Source organism: Haliaeetus leucocephalus, unplaced genomic scaffold, assembly GCF_000737465.1.
Source record: "Haliaeetus leucocephalus isolate CR32 unplaced genomic scaffold, Haliaeetus_leucocephalus-4.0 Scaffold0, whole genome shotgun sequence".
In the NCBI taxonomy this organism is placed as follows: domain Eukaryota; kingdom Metazoa; phylum Chordata; class Aves; order Accipitriformes; family Accipitridae; genus Haliaeetus; species Haliaeetus leucocephalus.
Genome location: NW_010972436.1, coordinates 8800671 through 8819392, shown reverse-complemented (window position 1 = coordinate 8819392; position 18722 = coordinate 8800671). Strand labels below are relative to the sequence as shown.

General features: G+C 38.7%; 1 protein-coding gene across 1 annotated transcript in view; it reads right to left on the bottom strand.

The window, feature by feature from the left end:
- MALRD1 (MAM and LDL receptor class A domain containing 1) overlaps nt 1-18722 on the bottom strand; it is a 295191-nt gene that overhangs the window by 75403 nt on the left and 201066 nt on the right. Inside the window, exons 31-32 of the mRNA XM_010562756.1 lie at nt 9438-9595; nt 170-371 (exon numbers count right to left, since the gene is read on the bottom strand). Coding sequence (XP_010561058.1) covers nt 170-371; nt 9438-9595 — 360 coding nt within the window. The remainder of the gene's footprint in view (nt 1-169; nt 372-9437; nt 9596-18722) is intronic.

Here is an 18722-nt window from a genome sequence, read left to right as displayed (position 1 = left end):
TTTCCACATTTTTTGGAATGAAGAAAAAGCATAGCAGTATTGCAATAATTTAAAAAGAGAAAATTGCAGAATTTGTAACTGTGATATACATTCAAATACGAAATGCCACAATTTTCCTCTGCCTTCTGAAAAGAAAACATGTATTGCACATATATGTGTAACAGCGTACCTCCAGCAATGCATTCTGGGGTGAAAGAAATATCATCAAGAGCAAATTCTGTGGGTTCACTCCACCCCACTTCAGCTTCGAAGGCGACTCTGAAAGGGCTGTTGCTGGAGAGGACTACATTGGCATACATCCATTTGTTTTCTTCATTTCTACTAGATGACCAGAAAAGAATATCCATTCCATGATCTCCAACTGTGTATACCTGTTGACAATGAAGCCCAAGAGATGCAACTGAATCAGCATTAAGCAAGAGAGGAGAGCAGCTAGCCAGAGTAACATAGCCCAAGCCCAGTAGTGCAGCTACCTGCCTGGGTAGTACTGGCCCTCTTAGATATGCTTCCAACCCACAGCTTATTGGTGGTGACCAAATGTTTCTGAATACTTTTGTTAATTCTAGTTCAGCTGCAAATAAAAAGCTACTATGAAAGCAAAATAAAATAAAAAGAACTGCTAATACAATCACTAACTGGAAAAACTACAGACAGTCTTGGCCTGACAAACAGAAGCTAATGAGTACAGACCTAACCCCAAATTCATCTAACCATTGATGAAAAGACTGAGAAGGATCTTGAGCTATGCTTTCATCTCTAAAAGGTGCTCTCCTTATAGTTAACAGACTGGGTGAAGCTTTCAGAAATATAAATAAAAGGCTTAGCATCTAGGGATTTAAGTCTGTTGTCTGGTACAAGCAATTCATAATATGGTGTTTCAAGCAGTCATGGTAAATTTGCCCAAGCATATTTAGCAAAACCATAAATAAAAATAAATAAAATCATCAAATAGTGAAAGAAATAAGAATAACAATGAATGAAATCACAATTAACCAACAACTGATGAATTAATGCCAAGCACAGGAAATTCAGTGGTTTACCCAGGTAGTTGCTCTCCCACTCAGATCCAGAATACCTATACAATCTAGAACAGGTCAGAAATAATGAAAAAGAACTGCAGGAATGAAAGTAAGCATATTCTATCATATTCTGGCATATTCTAGACATTCCAGATGATAACTATTTCTTTAAAGAGACTGAATATTTTAATCATTATCCTCTCCTCATCACTTTCAACAACATCCATCTCTTAAGCCTTTAGACTAATTTTCCAGTGACCCCATGGGTTCATGTTCCCACTTGAGTGCCCCAGTTTAATGATGGAACACAAAACCTGAGACTCAAGAAAGTTATAAACTCAAACCCATACTAATGATGTAAATACCTGCATACCTTTGACTCTCACAGCCAACCTAGTGGGACAAATGAGCTAAAAATGGCACTTTGAACCACATACTTTATGGAAGTTGGTGTATTGATTAAAATATCTCTGATGCCTGAGCACTCTTGCAAGTTATTTAATTTTTGGAGGAGAGGAAGATCAAGAAGACTGACATACAATAATCCAAATCAGGACCTAATTTTGTCAAGCCTGATGTTTGTTTACAGGACTGAGTAACAGCAATGTCTTCTTAAAAGTATGCATCTTGCAGGGCTAAAAGGACAGGTGTTGAGAAGAAATAGCTGCTTCAGCCCATTAAAAAAAATGAAAAACTGTGTGTAACCACATTATCAGGCTCTAAGGCCTTAATAAGTTGAAACCCTTAATTAGACTAACTCTACATGCGAGGTTAGGACTATGTTACAACACCTCTATGTGTCAGTGGAACCATTCACTATTTTACCAATCATGAAATACAACAATCTCGCTGATCTACAGTTTTACAGCACATAATAGTGTTAGTGTGGTTTTAGCTATTACTGTATCATGCAGTGGTATTTTCCACTTTTTGAAGGTTAATATTGAGATAATATTGCTTTCTATATATCTCATTGTAAAGTCTCACAGCTGCACAAATAACTGTTGGGGAAGGAGGAAGAATCAAAAACATTTGAAGACAATACCAGAGTCTCTTTTAACAGGACAGTTAAAGACTGGCCCATTGTTTAAGTTTGGATGTTTTTTTCCATTCGTTTTTGGCAGGTTGGTAGAAGAAGTTTTTCACAGTAAAAATTTCAAAGCACTCTGCCTGCATCAGCAGTTCTGTCTACATACAGAGAAATTGCATCGTGTCCGTACTAAGCCTGGTCTCAGGTGGAGCATGGAGTCATTCTGTGTACATACAGATCAACCCTGCAGCTCAAGCTCAGTACAAACAATAAATCCATCATGAAACCTGCTGTATGTATACTGTCTGATGGGTCTGGGGTGGCAGCAAGTCTAACTGGGTCTAAAGTGCAACATTTTGATGACATCAGCTTCTGTTCTCATAGACGTAAGGTAATTTTATATGCCTTGTCTTTCTTTTCTTTAAGATTTAACTCATATTTACCATAGAGTAAGGGCATGCAGATATGTAATTACTATGGATTCGTTAATATGTTGTGTTAATTTGTGTGGCTGTGTCCTCAGTTAGGTTTGACTTGAGTTTAAACCTGTTGTATGGTTTCTCATAATAAGCACATAGGTAACCTGCGGAAACTGATAGCATTTAGTGTAAGTCTCTACACTGGTCTATAGGAAATCTCAGGTGAGCTCCCAGCTCTGCTCCATTTCTCATGTACACTCCTGGGGAAATTGTTCAATCCCACTTCCTACCAAAGTACTCCTGAATACTTCTACTTCACTTCTCTAAGTCTTTATCAGTCCATAACTATGCCAGGGAAAGGTCTGTGTTCCTATGTATCTTCAAAAATTTTTAGCTGAAATTTCTAAAAGCATAACACATATTTTAAAATACATGCTAAATCAAAAGAGATTACAATGGAGTTCAGAAAAATGGGAAGCCCAGGTAGTCTGTTCCTTTAGTTGGGGATACAGATCTTATTCTCTCAGAGATTGTGCCCAGAGAAAGTCAAGAAACAATTATAACATGTAATACTGTATTCTTCACTGAGGTTACCCGTGTCACTGAAAGTTTGAAGCACCTTCTAGAGCAGGAAGTAAGTTTAACATATACAAGATTTTTGCTGGCCTGAGTAAACATATACAGCACATGAAAGATAGAGCATATTCTCATGGATATGAGCTCCCTAGAGCCCTGGAGAGCTACAGCTGTGTCATTCTTAGTGCCTCCAGAGACTACACCTCCCTACACAGCATCCTATGAATTGTGTACAAGCTAGCTTGGTAGTGGAAACAATTTAACATGTGAAAGAGGAAAAAGCTAGCAAGATGAACCCCACTATATGGCATATAACGAAAAAAAACCCCTGTAGCGAAGTCCCATTAAACAACTCTGTATCTATCAGTCTGGGGAGATTGTGTTCCAGCTAATACTGATCTAGTTGTGGGCTAAATCCCATCATTTTAATTTAAAAGTAACAAGCATGCATTGTACTAACTAGTCACTATATCTGTCTATTCCTCATTCTGTGCTGACACCATTTCTAGATTGCACACACAGCTGGAATCACAAACAATAGGAATCAACAGAAATAGAGCTATCACTTCATTCACTGCAGAGTGAAAAGCTCAGGAGTGAAGATAACCAATACATACTTCACGGCGGTTTTAAGAAGAATTTAGCATGATAATCTGCATGAGACAAATGCGTGAGTGGAGCTTTTATACTTGCTTTTTGGTCTTTCTCCAAGGTGCCTTTGCCAGCTGGTTCATTTGTAGTCCATATGTGAACAGCATTCTTTAGCAAATCCCATTTCCCTGCCTTAAAATCATGACTCAGTTCTAATTCTCCACAGCATGTCCTGTGTGTTAGAAACTTCAGAATTCTTTTTTCAGCTTCTATTTCATTTTGGGGATGGGGAAGGTGCATGCACTTTCGAAGGTCACAAAATATAAACTGTTATTTTCTACTTAGTCATCAGCAGTTACAAGTCATGTGGCTATCCTGTACCCTCATGCTGACTTTTCAAGATAGCATGTTATCTTCCTGATCTTGCCTGACTCTAGCAGTTGGCATGCTGGAAGCTACTATGTTCCATCTGAACTGACTAATAACCAAGAAGCCAATGCAGATCTAATGGGTGCATAGCAAGAGGTGTATTCTCCCACCGTTCCCAACATAGTCTTTAATCACCAGGAATCAAGGAAGCAGGAAAATCTTGTGAAAGACAACCTGTTTTCACTTCACTAGGCACTGGAGACTTGTGTGAGCTGGGGAAACTTCCCATTGACTCCAGTGAATAATGTTACTATGTTTTCTGCTCTACATCCTTTAGATCATGCCTTTGAACTCTTCACATTCCTTGGCAGTCATCATTGCACATCTTCCTTGGACTGAAGCTACACCAGAGGCAGACCGAAATTGTTTCTCTGAAGCCCACAAATCAGATTAGCAAAATTGTATCACAATTCACTGTCACAATAGAGAAGCGCTTTAAGAAGTTATTGTGGTGGTGCAGTAGGATACCTTATTTGGATGGTCACTGACCACAACAGGGACTTTAAATGGAATAGTACATCCCACAGTAATTCTACTAGTTCTTGTTACAAAACCCTCCCTGCATCTACAACGCTGCTTAACCACATCTAGCAAAACATTAATAATTAAGTAGACCAACCAAAAATTTTCCTCAAATTACAACTGGAATACGGCATCAATCTGTTTATAGGCACAGAGGCAAGAGGCCACCACACCGCCACTCTGTGAGATAAAGATAGATTGACTTTAGTCATGGGGTGGATTGTGGTGGTGCAGCCCCCCTGGGCCACATCACAATGCCAGGACCAGCCAACATTGTGTCCTTGCACAGTGAGTTGGGACAGCCTGGTACTTTCTTATCCTGGCAATGGTCCAGTGACTCAGGACAATTAGGCATCCCCTAACTGCACCTGAAATGCTTGTCGCCCGGAACTGTACGTGAGACTCCTGCTGCTTGGATCATGTCTCACCTTTGTGGTTGCCTGACAGGAATTATGGCCAGAATGGTATTACGCTGACGAAAGTCAATCATGTTGTGAACCTATAAACAGTGGTCCCAAGTGAGGCCCTCTGAGGTCTCCTGGCCCGCAGCGGGCTGTGACCAGCATCTCCCTCTGAGTGGGACACCTCTCAGAGCTCGCAAACTCTCCCGTTTGTGAAAATTGGAGGACCGTCGCTGAAAGCTGATGATGGCACCTGGACTGATACCCTTCAGCCATCCAGAAATGCTGAGATATTTGACATGAATATTTCACTGAACTCAAGAGGAATTTTTAACAGGTATACCTGTTTATATGTTTATCTATTGTAGTGTCTGTGTGCATGTGTCTGTGAATTGACCCAGGTATCTGATAGCAAGTATAGTATAAATATTGCTTTTTTGAATCTATAATTAAGTCACTGTTGTGATTGTAGTAAATTCTACTTAATCACTTTGTAAAATGTTAACTTTGTCAAAGATTAAGTACTGCTAAATCTTGTGATTCATTTTAAACTGTGAATGCACCTCAGACTGCTGATACACACATATAATCTTTCCAGACATAAAGCGTTGACCAAGTCTAGGACTAGGAGTGGATCCAGCTGCACCCAAGATCCATCAGGAGTTTAGAAAGCAAGGGGGTCATCTCTGAACTTCGTGACTCTATGGGAGGGTCTCTCCTACCTTTCTGCATCTCCGATCTCTGTGCAAATCATGAAAAAGAAATTCTAACTCAATTTTCCTTTGTATGTTTCTCCCTTACTCTTTTGCATTTTTGGTCTCTGTATAAATCATTCTAGTTTGATTCTAACTTGATTTTCCTTTTTATGCTTCATCCATGGATTAAGTAATAGAGTGAACCTTGCCATTGAACTTTGTGAAGTCATGCTTTTATAGACTCCTGTAAAATCACTTTTGCTAATAGCTTTGATTGTGATTCTTTAAGCGGTCCAAACCACTCATTCGCAACAGTTATCTACCTCTTCTCTCTTTATTTCTTTAAACACAAGTTTGCAATAATAAAAAATTTAGTCATTTTTAGTAGAATTGACCTGCCCTATACCAAAATTTGCTATACCTCAGTTCTGTTTTTATCAACAAATACCAAGGCAGAAAAAATTGATTTATTAGAGTTATACTATCACATAGGGAATTAATTTTGGTTTTAATTCTCAATTGTATGACAGACTCCTGAAGTAAATGGACAGACACAGAATGCTGAAGCTTAATGAAAGCTGAATGTTTTCTGTCTGACAGTTGACCAATAGGATCCCCATTGGAACGAAACAGATGTGAAAATCACATCCCTTTCTTGCTGAAACTTTTCTCCTGCTTCATTAAATGCAACTAAAAGTCATAAAAATGTGAAGAGAAATGTATGTTTTTAACTTACATATGCAGTGTAATGCAGTAAAAATTGTTTATATTAAGAGCTATTCTTGTTCGGAGCATATTAATTGGTATATTAGAACAGTCATATATTTAGTGCTGAAAAAGTCACCTCTCAAAGGCTGTTACCATATATACCAAGGGAAATCTAGTGGTTTTGTACTTAATCATTATGAAGCAACTTTTTTCTCCTGTTGGATAATAGATGACTGATGTCCTGAAGCCTAAGTGTTCAGATCTCTTTTAAATAGCATCTGTTCTATGTTAATGCAAGAATTGCTGTAAACATTGTGTCCTTTTTAAAGATAATAATAATAATCTAAGCTTTTGGTTTCCCTATGAACAAATTACAGAGTTTATGACAATAGAATTGTGCAACTGAAATGTGCATTGTGAATACAGAAGAGAAGCACTTTTAATTCCTTTTTCTCTGTTCTCAGTGACTAGTTCCTTTTCTGGGTTAAAACAGGATTATTCCCATAACTTCACATGATTTTGGGTAGTTCTACCACATCTACTTCCTATACCAATACATCCTTCATTTTTATCTTTCTTTTTTACAGATTCCCTGTATGTTGTTTTAATCACATATCTCGGTATGTTCTATATCTGTACTCGTTTTATTTTTTAATTCAGGCTTGACCGGATAGCTGTATTTCAGATAACAGCTATAACATCAGCTTTTGTACTGATGTTACTGTATTGTAACACATTATTCAGACTTCCTATTACAGTTTGACTTTTTTCACCTCCAGTGCAACCTGAACAAAATCTTCACTGAGCTGTTGCTTTTGGAGTTTTGGGCTGCTGGTTTTGTTTTTCTTTTTTGTTCATTTAGACTTTTTTTCCACTTAAATGGTTACAGTTCATTTATATTCTTGATTTAATATCAGCAACAGTTGATGCTGAAATACATTATTAGTTTGATAGAAAAAACCCAAAATGTCCATAAGGGTAGATTGGGGCTGTGATAGGATGATAATTCCTTGCTGAGTACTTCAGTCTGTTATGAATATTGTTATATGTTTCTACATAAAGAGTACATGTTGCAAAGCCATAAACAGGGAACCTTATTTGTATGTGGGAGTAAGACAATCCTTTATGGATCTATTTATGAAATTGAAGGTAATGAGACTTAATTAAACTAGTCTGTTTGAAATGCAAAATAATAAATTAAGAAGCAGACGCTGTTTGGCTTGCCTACTATCTCACACATAGGCCACACACATCTACTTATTCACTAATGTTAAAGTGTTCTGTGATGCTTGAAAAACTTCAGAAGCTCCTTCAAAAAATCTTGTCTGTACTCTTGCATGCTGTAACATCCAGGATAGTTGAATTTAAACAAGTAGGTATTCATAGATAATCTCACACTATTTCAGTTACCAACAGATCCAAAAAGCAATTGCTGTTTGCTTTTTATTTCAGTTTAGTCTGGAATTGCTCTTGACCTTTACCTACTGTTTTGTTTTCTTAATCTTAATGTGCAAACTGTGTACATGGAAGGATGAATAATGCAAACTGGAAAGAATGGACTTGAAGACATGGCAGAGTATTTTAAAAGCTGTAATCAGATAATAAAATTACAAGATTACAAAATAAACACTTCTTAAAAATTCATCTTAAATAACTGAAGTATCTTTGGGAAGAATACATTTTGAGCATTTTTATTCACTAGATAGAAAGAAATGTTAAAATAATGTAATCTGAAACATTTAAAATCTGTTTGAAGAACAAAAGTATCTGCTGCTTATACTAACTTCACATAATACAGCTTTTTTTCTTTGTTACTATTAATTAAGTTTATAGCAATACTCAGAGTATCCCTGAACTAGGTGCTAGAGATAAAATTGAGATGCAAACCTCATCCTGAAAAAAATTACTTAAAGGTAGACAAAAGGTAGAGTAAAAGGTAACATTAATCTTTGGCTGGATATAAGGAGAAGCCTTTTCATGCTGGACAGTCGAGCAGTGGCAGAGGTTGGCCAGAGAGTTCGAGTAGTCTCTATTTATAGAAGTTTTCAAGACCGGGTAAATTCCTGAGCCACCTAGTGTGATCTTGTAGTTGACTGTGCTTGGAGCAGGAAGTTGAACTAGAGACCTCCTGAGGCCCTTCCAGCCTGAACTGCACTATAATCCCGTGGAACTGTGCTAATTGTCCTTTACAGTGGAGAACCAGACCAAAGAGAATAAATACTTAAACAGTGGTCCAAAATTCCTGACTTAATTCCAGGTCCAAGACCACAAAAGTATTCTTGCTCACTTTTAAGACAGACTAATTTATTTCAGGAGTTTGATAGTATATGCAAATTTTTATATTCTGTCACACATAGTAAAACTGACATAACGTGTATTTTCAAAATTTAGCAAACTGCCACAGATAGGAGTATTGCCCAGACCTCTAAAGAAGGCACTATGTAACATATTTATTTAGTGAGCCACAGGAAACCAATTGTTTGCCAAGGGTTCATGTCACTGCTTTGACTTTTACTAGGTACTTAACAACTAAAAGTGCGCCCATTAAGGATGCTTGAGGAACAGCAAGAAGACATTTTCATGGAAGCTTGAGCTATAATTATTAATATGGTTAGATGCTTTATTTCCAGTTATTTTAATCAAACACCCTTCATACGTGGTTACATTAATATGTTTAAAGTTTTTATTTTAAACCACATCCTGTTTTTGTCCTTAACATTGGAAAGTACCTCTATTTTATGTTAAAGAGTGAATTGTGCAGAGAACTGCAGTGATGTTTGGTATGTAGTATGGTAGTCAAACATGCAATGTTAATTCTTACATAGGTAGCAAAAAGAGTTCAAGTGGAATTAAAACTAAAAACTAAAACAGAATTGTCACTTGATCATCAGCAAAAAAATTGTATATAGGTGTAACTGCAGTGAAGTTGTAATGAAGTACTGTTAATAAAAGCTCTGAGATTTTGCTCATTCTAGACACTGAAATGCAAATATTACTAAAGCAAATATTGCTATGTCATGATATAATAGAAGTACATTTTCTCTTACCTTTAAGACTCCTGCTTGCCTAGAAGCAAACATCCAGAACCAGAAGCGAACCCTACAGACCCCAAGGCTAGCTGGGAATAGTTTGGTGGTAATTATCCTCGCTCTGTTTCCTTCCTTCTGGGCAGATAAGTTTACATACAAAAAATGCTGTCCTTTACCTTAATAAAAAGATAAGAAACATTTATAGTTTTTCAATACTACTTTATGCTTCAGAGCATAAACATTTTTACACACACAGATACTGGTGTCTTTTACCACATATATGTATACCCTACCCTGGTTGTACAGATATCTTCCCTGTTAATATTTTGTGTACTTCTGTTTTTTACATACAATATTAATATAACCTTCCTCAGAGCTTACTCTTTTTTATCCTTGTGTGAATACTTGATTCATATTTGAATAAAAAATTTAAAATATGTTGCAAACACAAACACTCACTCACGTATTCTAAGGATCAGTTTGAAGGCTGACATTGCAGGAGTCAGGAGCACATTTGCTGGTAGCTCTTACCCAGGAAAATTCCCTGTCAATGCAGCATGACAGTAGGGAATACATCGAAGACCTGAGGCTTGTTAGTGGGCCAAGATATCCACATTTCCTATTGTTCAGCTGCTACTGAAGAACCACAGGGTAGCATTAAAGTTAATTCAAAGCAGAAAAAGATGCTGCCCTTTTACACCCCAAAAAGAGGCCTATCACCTAAAATGAACACACACCACCAAAAGCAAGTGGTTGAATACAAATTAAGCTGCTGACTTGGTTTCTTTTTTATTAACTAGCTGTGGCTCCTTCCTTGTCATCACTTCAATTGTATCTGCTATGGTAAAAGCAAGGTTTGGTCCTGCATGGAGAGAATAGTATGACAGAACCTTCTGTGGTGAAGAGGGGAGATTTTTCACAAAGAGGAGGGCACCTGCTGGGGCTGTCCTGAGCAGCAACACACAGAAGAACTTAGCAGACAACTTCCTCCTAGATCCAAAAGAACCAACACCTGAAGATCAGAGCTGCACTACTAGTTGTTTTGGAGTAGTTGAACTACTCCAAAGAAGGATTCAACCCCATGGCTCAGTTCTTGTTCCTGATGTAAAAGACTGAATTCCCCTTCATTATAACCAGATCAAGATTTTGTCTTTGCATTCTAGTGTTTTCTTCAGTTTTCATTGGGAATGGGATTCTGACATCTTTCCAGATTTGGTCTCTCTGTAACTTCACTGACAGCATGCTATGGCAGCACGTAAAGCACAGTGCACTCTCTCTAATTTACCATGGAAGTCATGCCTTAGCTGCAGCCAAAATAGATGGTTAACTATCTCAAAGGGGCTTCTTCGGGGGGAAAAAAAAACAAACTCAAACCCAAACCAAACCAAAAGAATCCCCTTCTAACTCAAGACCATAATCAGGCTCAAACCCAAAGCTTTAGCTTAACTTTGCAGTCCTTTACAAGGAGAAGGCTTCAGAGTGACTGAGACTTTAATCAAGCTAGACTGGGGTTGGGAGGGGCTGGGAAGGTGTGTCAAGATCCAGGTAGCATATTTTATCTAAGGTAAGTTAATTGCTGTCTGAATCTCCTTTGCATTTGTAACTGTGGCTTGAGTTTTTATTCCTGGTAGGCTGCGGGTAGTATTAAGACCTGCTTGAGAGGGGTTGTGGTGGGTTGACCCTGGCTGGGGGCCAGGTGCCCAGCAAAGCCGCTCTATCATTCCCCTCCTCAGCTGGACAGGGGAGAGAAAATATAATGAAAGGCTCGTGGGTCGAGATAAGAACAGTTTAATAAAGCGAAAGCAAAGGTGGTGCGCAGAAGCAAAGGAAACCAAAAGATTTTATTCTCTACTTCCCATCAGCAGGCGATGTCTGGCCACTTCCTGGGAAGCAGGGCTTCAGTACACATCACGGTTGCTCCGGAAGACAAATGTAAATAACGAATGCCCCCCACTTCCTCCTCCCTTCAGTTAGCTTTTATTGCTGAGCAGGCGTCATGGTATGGGATATCCCTTTGGTCAGTTTGGGTCAGCTGTCCTGGCTTTGTCCCCTCCCAAGATCGTGCCCACCCCCAGCCTGCTGGTGAGGGGGGGGAAATGTTGATGAGACAGCCTTGACGCTGTGGGAGCACTGCTCAGCAGTAGGCAGAACACTGGTGTGTTACCAACACCTTTCTAGCTACCAGTACAGAGCACAGCACTGCGAGGGCTGCTATGGGGAGAATTAACTCCATCTCACCCAGAGCCAAAACAGGGGTGCAGCTGGCTGGACACATGCTGATGTTTGGTGAGGGTCAAGTAGAGGGTAACTGCGACAGTGTTAGAGTAAGCATCAATGGATGAAGTGCAAAGTCATCTTCACCCACACCACCTGGCAATAGTCACGGCAAGTGGCTGCTGAAGCTCTGAGCTCAGACAGCAGGTCTGAGCAGCCTGGTAAGGCTTTTTAATGTAGTTTTACTGACCAAACAATTCTGCTGTCAAAACAGGAGGGTAGACACATATTTTATCTAAGCTAAGGGGCACAGAGGGCACTGCAATCAAACTATTCCCTTCAGAAGGTTCTCCTGTGGTGGGATATGCTCCAGTCATGGCCATACAGACAGTCTGTACTCCAAAATGCAGAATAGAGCCGTGGCTTGGTGTGCTTGTGTGCTGTCCTCTGCAGAGGGCACACATACCACACCTTTGGGTCATCTGGGAAGCCGATCTCAAGGACACCATGAAATACAAATATAAACTGGGAAGACAGTGCATGTGCAAACATACCTTCAGTCCCTGTCTGTAAAATGGGCAAAACAGTATATTCTGAACTGTAGTACCTCTCCACTATACCAAACCTCCAGTTCTTGCCTGAGTCACCAAGTAGGAGCTTCTGCATATGAACTCCAAACATTACTGTCCCAAACCACAGTATTAATAGTATTCAGAAAGTCAGCCAATTAGTCCTATCTGTTCTTTACTTACATAAATGTATGAAATGATGGAACACATTGGTAAGGTAGTAACAATTAGTAAGGCTGCTCACTAAGCTTTGTTTCTGCAAGAACTTTTTAAGTAAGCTCTCTCAAAACTCTATTTTCAAATTTTAAAATACCTCAGTTATTCAGAGAATAAGAGAAACTTTTTTTTTTTTTTTTCTGTTGACACTGTTGAAGGTCATGCTTAGTCTTCTCAGGAGAAAAAAGTTCAGAACTTTTAATCTAAGGAATGTATCCTAACTTTTGTTTTAAGAGACACAAGACATATAAAACATGATCAGAATCATAATAGTAGTCCAGCCAGCCCCATATAAGCTCTTCTAAGCCTCTCTGTGAACAGCTTATTAACAAGTGATATATCTGAAAAAAATTTATTTCCTGCCAATTAGGACAGTTTTTTGCTTTGTATTATTAGAGAAATTTTAATGAACATTTTGTAAAGAAGATGGCTATTCCTGTGAAAGGAGTTTTTGAACTAACTTGTGGATGAACTCGTGTAAATTGTGCATCTGCACTATACCATCTTCTCTTTCTTATGGCAATAATTTCTCAGATCCTTAAAAATAAACTTGGGGCCTTCATACCCACTCAGTATACCCACCCCTCATAGATGAACTCATGTATTCTGCAGCTGAATCTAAGAGTGTAGTTTCACATATTTTGCAATTTAAAGTTTCTCAAATCTCATTCTTCATTAAAGTAAAATAATTCAAGAATGCAGATTTGTGAAGAATAAGGTATATGATTTATGCATGTGTGTGGGATGTAACTTTTAAGAAGATATGATTGTAAGGAGAGTAGCAATTGTGATGATGTTGAGGCAGATGCACAGAAAAAATATTGAATTAACTAATTGCTATCCTGGAAAGGAAAGAAATATTTGTAAGACAAACTGGATAGTGATAGACTCAATTTTTAAAATTTAGCTTTTCCCTATATTGACAAATTATAGAAATAGTATAAGCATCATATGCTAAGGCATGATCTCTAAATTTTCTGGCAGACTGATTAAAGCCCCCTAGCTGCCAGCCTCATTGTAAGGTCTAGAGGGCAAATGATTTCCTTCTCCTACAATTTTTCCATCACTAAAAAAAAAATTATGTTGAAACAAAAATAAGAAGGTTTTTTTCAGCATATTGTAAGATCAATATGAGATACAATCTAGCACTTCTTATTAGTAAGGTGGCAAATATAGATTTTAAGAAAGCAAAACCAGAAAGCTGTTCATTGACCTGTTATTTCAAGAGTCAGACCCACTTGGACTGAGGTGAAACTATAAAAAATTATTTCCTGTCTGAAGTGAGCTGCAGTTATTTCTACCTAAAACTGATTGCAATTTTAGGCCTTTCACTCATCAAATGAAGCTATGTAATGGGCTTTCAAACTGCTGTTCAACACGCCATTCTTACAGACCTGCTGATGATCATTTTTTCAGAATGAGAATTATTCAGTATGGATCTCAGCCAAAGGAAACCCAGAATTTGGGCTCTTTGTAAATTGTAATGGCTATCAAGGAAATGTTCTTAGTTTCTCTCACGGTCTTTGAAGCAATCTTGTTTGAGATGATGTTTTCAGTGAGCTTATCTGGGTATCATGTTATGCCTCAAGCTTTTTCAAGAAATACATTTTGTGAGGAGAGAAAATACTATTTTAAATATTATAATGACACAGATATACTATATACTTCATAAATACAATGGTCACATATAGCTGCATACTGACCAGCAAACTGGAAGACCAAGGTGCCCGACTCCTTGGTACATGATATAAGATATATGGCAAAATTATATACAATATATAGCAAAAGTTAAACAAGTTTGATTTTGCATTTGGCTGAAGATTTTGAGGTTGAAAATGTTCTGCACTTAATCAGCTACATCCTCTGAATATTTAAATAGCTCACAGATGCAGTGGCAAAAGGTTGAAAGTGTCCTGGTTTTGAGCAAGAAAGAATGATTTGAGAAGGAAATGTATGGAAAGGAATATTTTAAAATTTGAGACCTGCATGAGCTACACACTGGTCAGATTGCAGAATGTTAAACAGGTGAAACATAGTTGTTATCACTAAAAGTCTTTGTTTTCAAATTAGAGGGCTTATCTTCTTCCAGAGACTGTACCAATGCAATAAGTTAATTTTGTTAAACTGATGCAAATTTTTTTCAATTTAACATTTCTATCCATCTGAAATCTGTAATGTCAATTTAAGTTGTGTTACATGAAGCAATATAAGACATATTTAAAGAAATATGAGATTCCTCCACACAAAGTTGTGCCAATACTCTTAATACAAAGTTGGTATAATATCACAGACTTCATTATATTGCTATAATGGCATGCATGCTCTGTACGATGAATTTATATACTTAGTAACTAGAGGAAATGAGTTTGGAACAAGAAGGAATTGGATTTCAGTCGGGAATGGGCTGATAGATACTTCTGGACATTACAGGTCATCAGTATCTAGGCCGTTGGCAATTCTGACAAGTGATTTCTTTATACCTAATGTGAATATTTCTTGCCCAGTTAATTTACAAGTAAATTACAAATCTGGGTAATTTTGCAAACACATTTGCTCTAATTTTGTTTTCCTTTTCCCTTGCTTTTTATTAACTTTGTTTTTCTTACAATTGCTGGGTAATTTAACAGAAGCATAGAAGAACTAATTAAATGAAAGAAACTGAAATAGAAAAGCACACAAAATCTCCTTGAAGAGCCAAGGGCTACTGGTTGTTTTGTCATTACGCTGCATCAAAGGAACAGCAAGAAAGCAAGTCAGACTACTGATTTTCAAGGAACAGCTTGCCTGGGACAGTTGCAAAAGTTTGTACCTCTACCTGTCTGTTCTGTCCCTTTCCAAGAGGAATGAACTTCCACATTTACAGCCTGCAATAGCAACACAAACTAGTATGGATGTCTGCTTCCTCTAAAATGAAAAACTGTGATGTGTGGCAGATAAGCAGTTCCATCATGATCAGGTGAGCAGCTCTTGCAGCAGGTGCAGAATTTTCTAAAGGAAAAGGGAGGATAAATGAGTAGGACAGAAACAGTTACAACCACCTGCTGATAAGATGTCTCTGTTGAATTTGGAAATGCAAATCACCAAAAAAGAGTCAAAACCCAGAGATCATGCTGCTTACAAGTTCAAGAGAAAAACAGTAGAGATTGTGATGCTTCTACATTGAATACTAACTATACTTGCTGATTAGATAGAAATCAAAATAGTGTTTCTAACTGTTCAAGCTTCTGGAAAGGAGAGCTAAGCACTTATCAAATAGACACTGGCACATTTATGATGGAAATTAATATTCCAACCAGATTTATTATATTATATAATCTGCATTAATATTATATTATTTTATATTTATATAGTAAGATATACAATTACAGCTTGCTGTCTACATAACACAGATAACTGTAATTGCCTATCAATACAATTTCATTCTCCTAACAATCAGTAGGCATTCTGGTAGTAGTCTATCAGCAACATCTTGTAGGGGCATCTAGGGAAACACTTCTATATTAAGATTTCTGGCAAGCCAATGTCAGGGAGGTAAGTTAAACCAAGATCTTAGGTAGGAACCTTAAGCATTTCACATGCATCCACACCCACTGCTCCTCAGCCATTCTTTAAGGACCAGTGTATCATTGCCTGTTTTTCTAAAATTCATTAGGATGGTACCACACTCCAGGAAAAGTAGATTATTCAAACCTTTGACAAGGAGAAGAGTACTATCATAGCCAGTTACAATTTCAGACAATTCAAATTCTAAAGTCAGACTCTTTGTATAGCAGAAATTTATTAGAATAGAATACAATATTTCAGTTGGAAGGGACCTACAACAATCACCTAGTCCAACTGCCTGACCAATTCAGAGCTGACCAGGTTAAAGCATGTTATTAAGGGCATTGTCCAAATGCCTCTTAAATACTGACAGGCTTGGGACATTGACCACCTCTCTAGGAAGCCTGTTCCAGTGTTTGACCATGCTTTCAGTAAAGAAATGCTTCCTAATGTCCAGTCTAAACCTCCCCTGGCACAGCTTTAAACCATTCCCATGTGTCCTACCACTGGATCGCAAGGAGAAGAGCTCAGCACCTCCCTCTCCACTTCCCCACCTCAGGAAGCTGTAGAGACCAATGAGGTCACCCCTCGGCCTCCTTTCCTCCAAACCAGACAAGCCCAAAGTCCTCAGCTGCTCCTCAGAGGACATTCCTTCCAGCCCTTTCACCAGCTTTGTTGCCCTCCCCTGGAGGCATTCAAGGACCTTCACATCCTTCTTAGATTGTGGGCCCAAAACTGCTCGGAGTACTCAGGGTGAGGCCGCACCAACACTGAGTATAGCAGGATAATCCCCTCTTTTGACTGGCTGGTTGTGCTGTGTTTGATGTACCCCAGGATGTGGTTTCCCCTCTTGGCTGCCAGGGCACACTGCTGACTCACACTGAGCCTGCTGTCAGCCAGCACCCCCAGATCCCTTTCTGCAGGGCTGATCTCCAGCCACTCCTCTCCCAATTTAGACTTGTGCCCAGCATTACTCCATCCTAGGTGCAGAATCCAGCATTTCAACTTGTTAAATCTCATCCCATTAATCATAGCCCCATGCTCCAATCTATCTAGATCCCTTGGCAAGACCTCTTGTCCCTCAAGAGAGTCAACAGCACCTCCCAGTTTGGTGTCATCAGCAGACTTGCTAATGGTACATTCAACTCCTGCATCCAGATCGTTGATAAATATATTGAACAGAACTGGCCCTAGAATTGAACCCTGAGAAACACCACTGCTGACCAGTTGCCAACCAGATGTAGCCCCATTCAGTACAACACTTTGAGCTCTGCCCTTCAGCCAGTTCTTCACCCAGCACACCATGAACCCGCTCATCCCACAGTTGGACAACTTGTCCAGAAGGATGTTGTGAGGGACAGTATCAAAAGCCTTACGAAAATCCAGAAAAACTACATCCACCACCTTCCCTTCATCCACTGGGCAAGTGACGTTATCATGGAAGGAGATCAAATTAGTTAAACAGGACTTTCCCTTTGTGAACCCATGTTGACTGTGCCTGATGATTGCATATTCTTTAAATGCCTTTCAGTAGTACACAGCACAATCTTCTCCATAATTTTTCTAGGAACTGAGGTTAGACTAAGAGGTCTGTAGTTCCCTGGGTGTTCCCTCACACCCTTTTTGTAAGCTGCAATAACATTGGCTATCTTCCAGTCAGCAGGGGCTTCCCCAGGCTCCCAAGACCTTTGGCAGATGATTGAGCAGGGTCCTGCCATAACATCCTCTAGCTCCTTCAGTACTCTGGGATGAATGCCATCAGGCTGCATGGACTTGTGAACATTCAGCTGATACAGTTGGTCTTCACAATTTCAGTGTCCACAAATGGAAAGTCACTGTTCCCACACTCATGGTCCTCCAATTCAGGGGACCGAGCAGCCCAAGGTCTATCAGTATTGTTAAAGACTGAGGCAAAAAACACATGGAATGCCTCCACTTTTTCTTCATCCCTATTAGTCAGATGACCATCTTCTACAAGTATTGGTCCAATGTTTTCTATTCATACTGCAGTTACACTTCAGAAACCACGAGTATTAGGGCCTGACACACAAGGTTTCATACAGAGATTTCATTTGAATCCAGTGAATTCTAAAAGGAATTAACAAAATACTAGTGACTGGTGAGAAAAATGCAGAGCTGGTGATCGGGAGAGGGAAAGATAACAACAGATTAAGCTGGGTTCTTAGAAAAACATGAGCGAGTTAAAGGTTAGCAACATGTCCTAATGTTGTTTTGTCTGATATTGGAAATGCAAAACTGATACTTTCATGGAGCTGCCTATAAAAATGCCTGCAATGCAATGAGGTTTTCCAGAGACTGACTGCAGCACAGTCAGGGTCATCTGATGGTCTCAGTCAAGGGGCTGCTTAATACAAGCTCTACACTCTGTGCGCAGGTGACCTGAGAGAAATGGATGGCTGGACTATTATTCGCACCTTTGTTTATCCAAAGTTTTTCAGCCATTCAGCAGTGCATGGCTTCACTGTCACGGCACGTCTGAGCAAGACCTGATGGAATATCTTTGTGATCCATGATTATTGCCAAATACATCCTCTTTTATTGTATTAAAATTTCATATCTCTAGTTCTTTAAAAGTTTTCAAATAACCCCTTAATTAATAATATCATTGCAGACGCGGAGACAGTTACAACATTTGTACAGGCATGCCGTACTATTTTAGAAAGATGTCTGTTGTGTCCCAGATGTGATGATTAATTAGCATCTTCACATTATATTTAGCAGCTCATTGTCTAGGAAATTA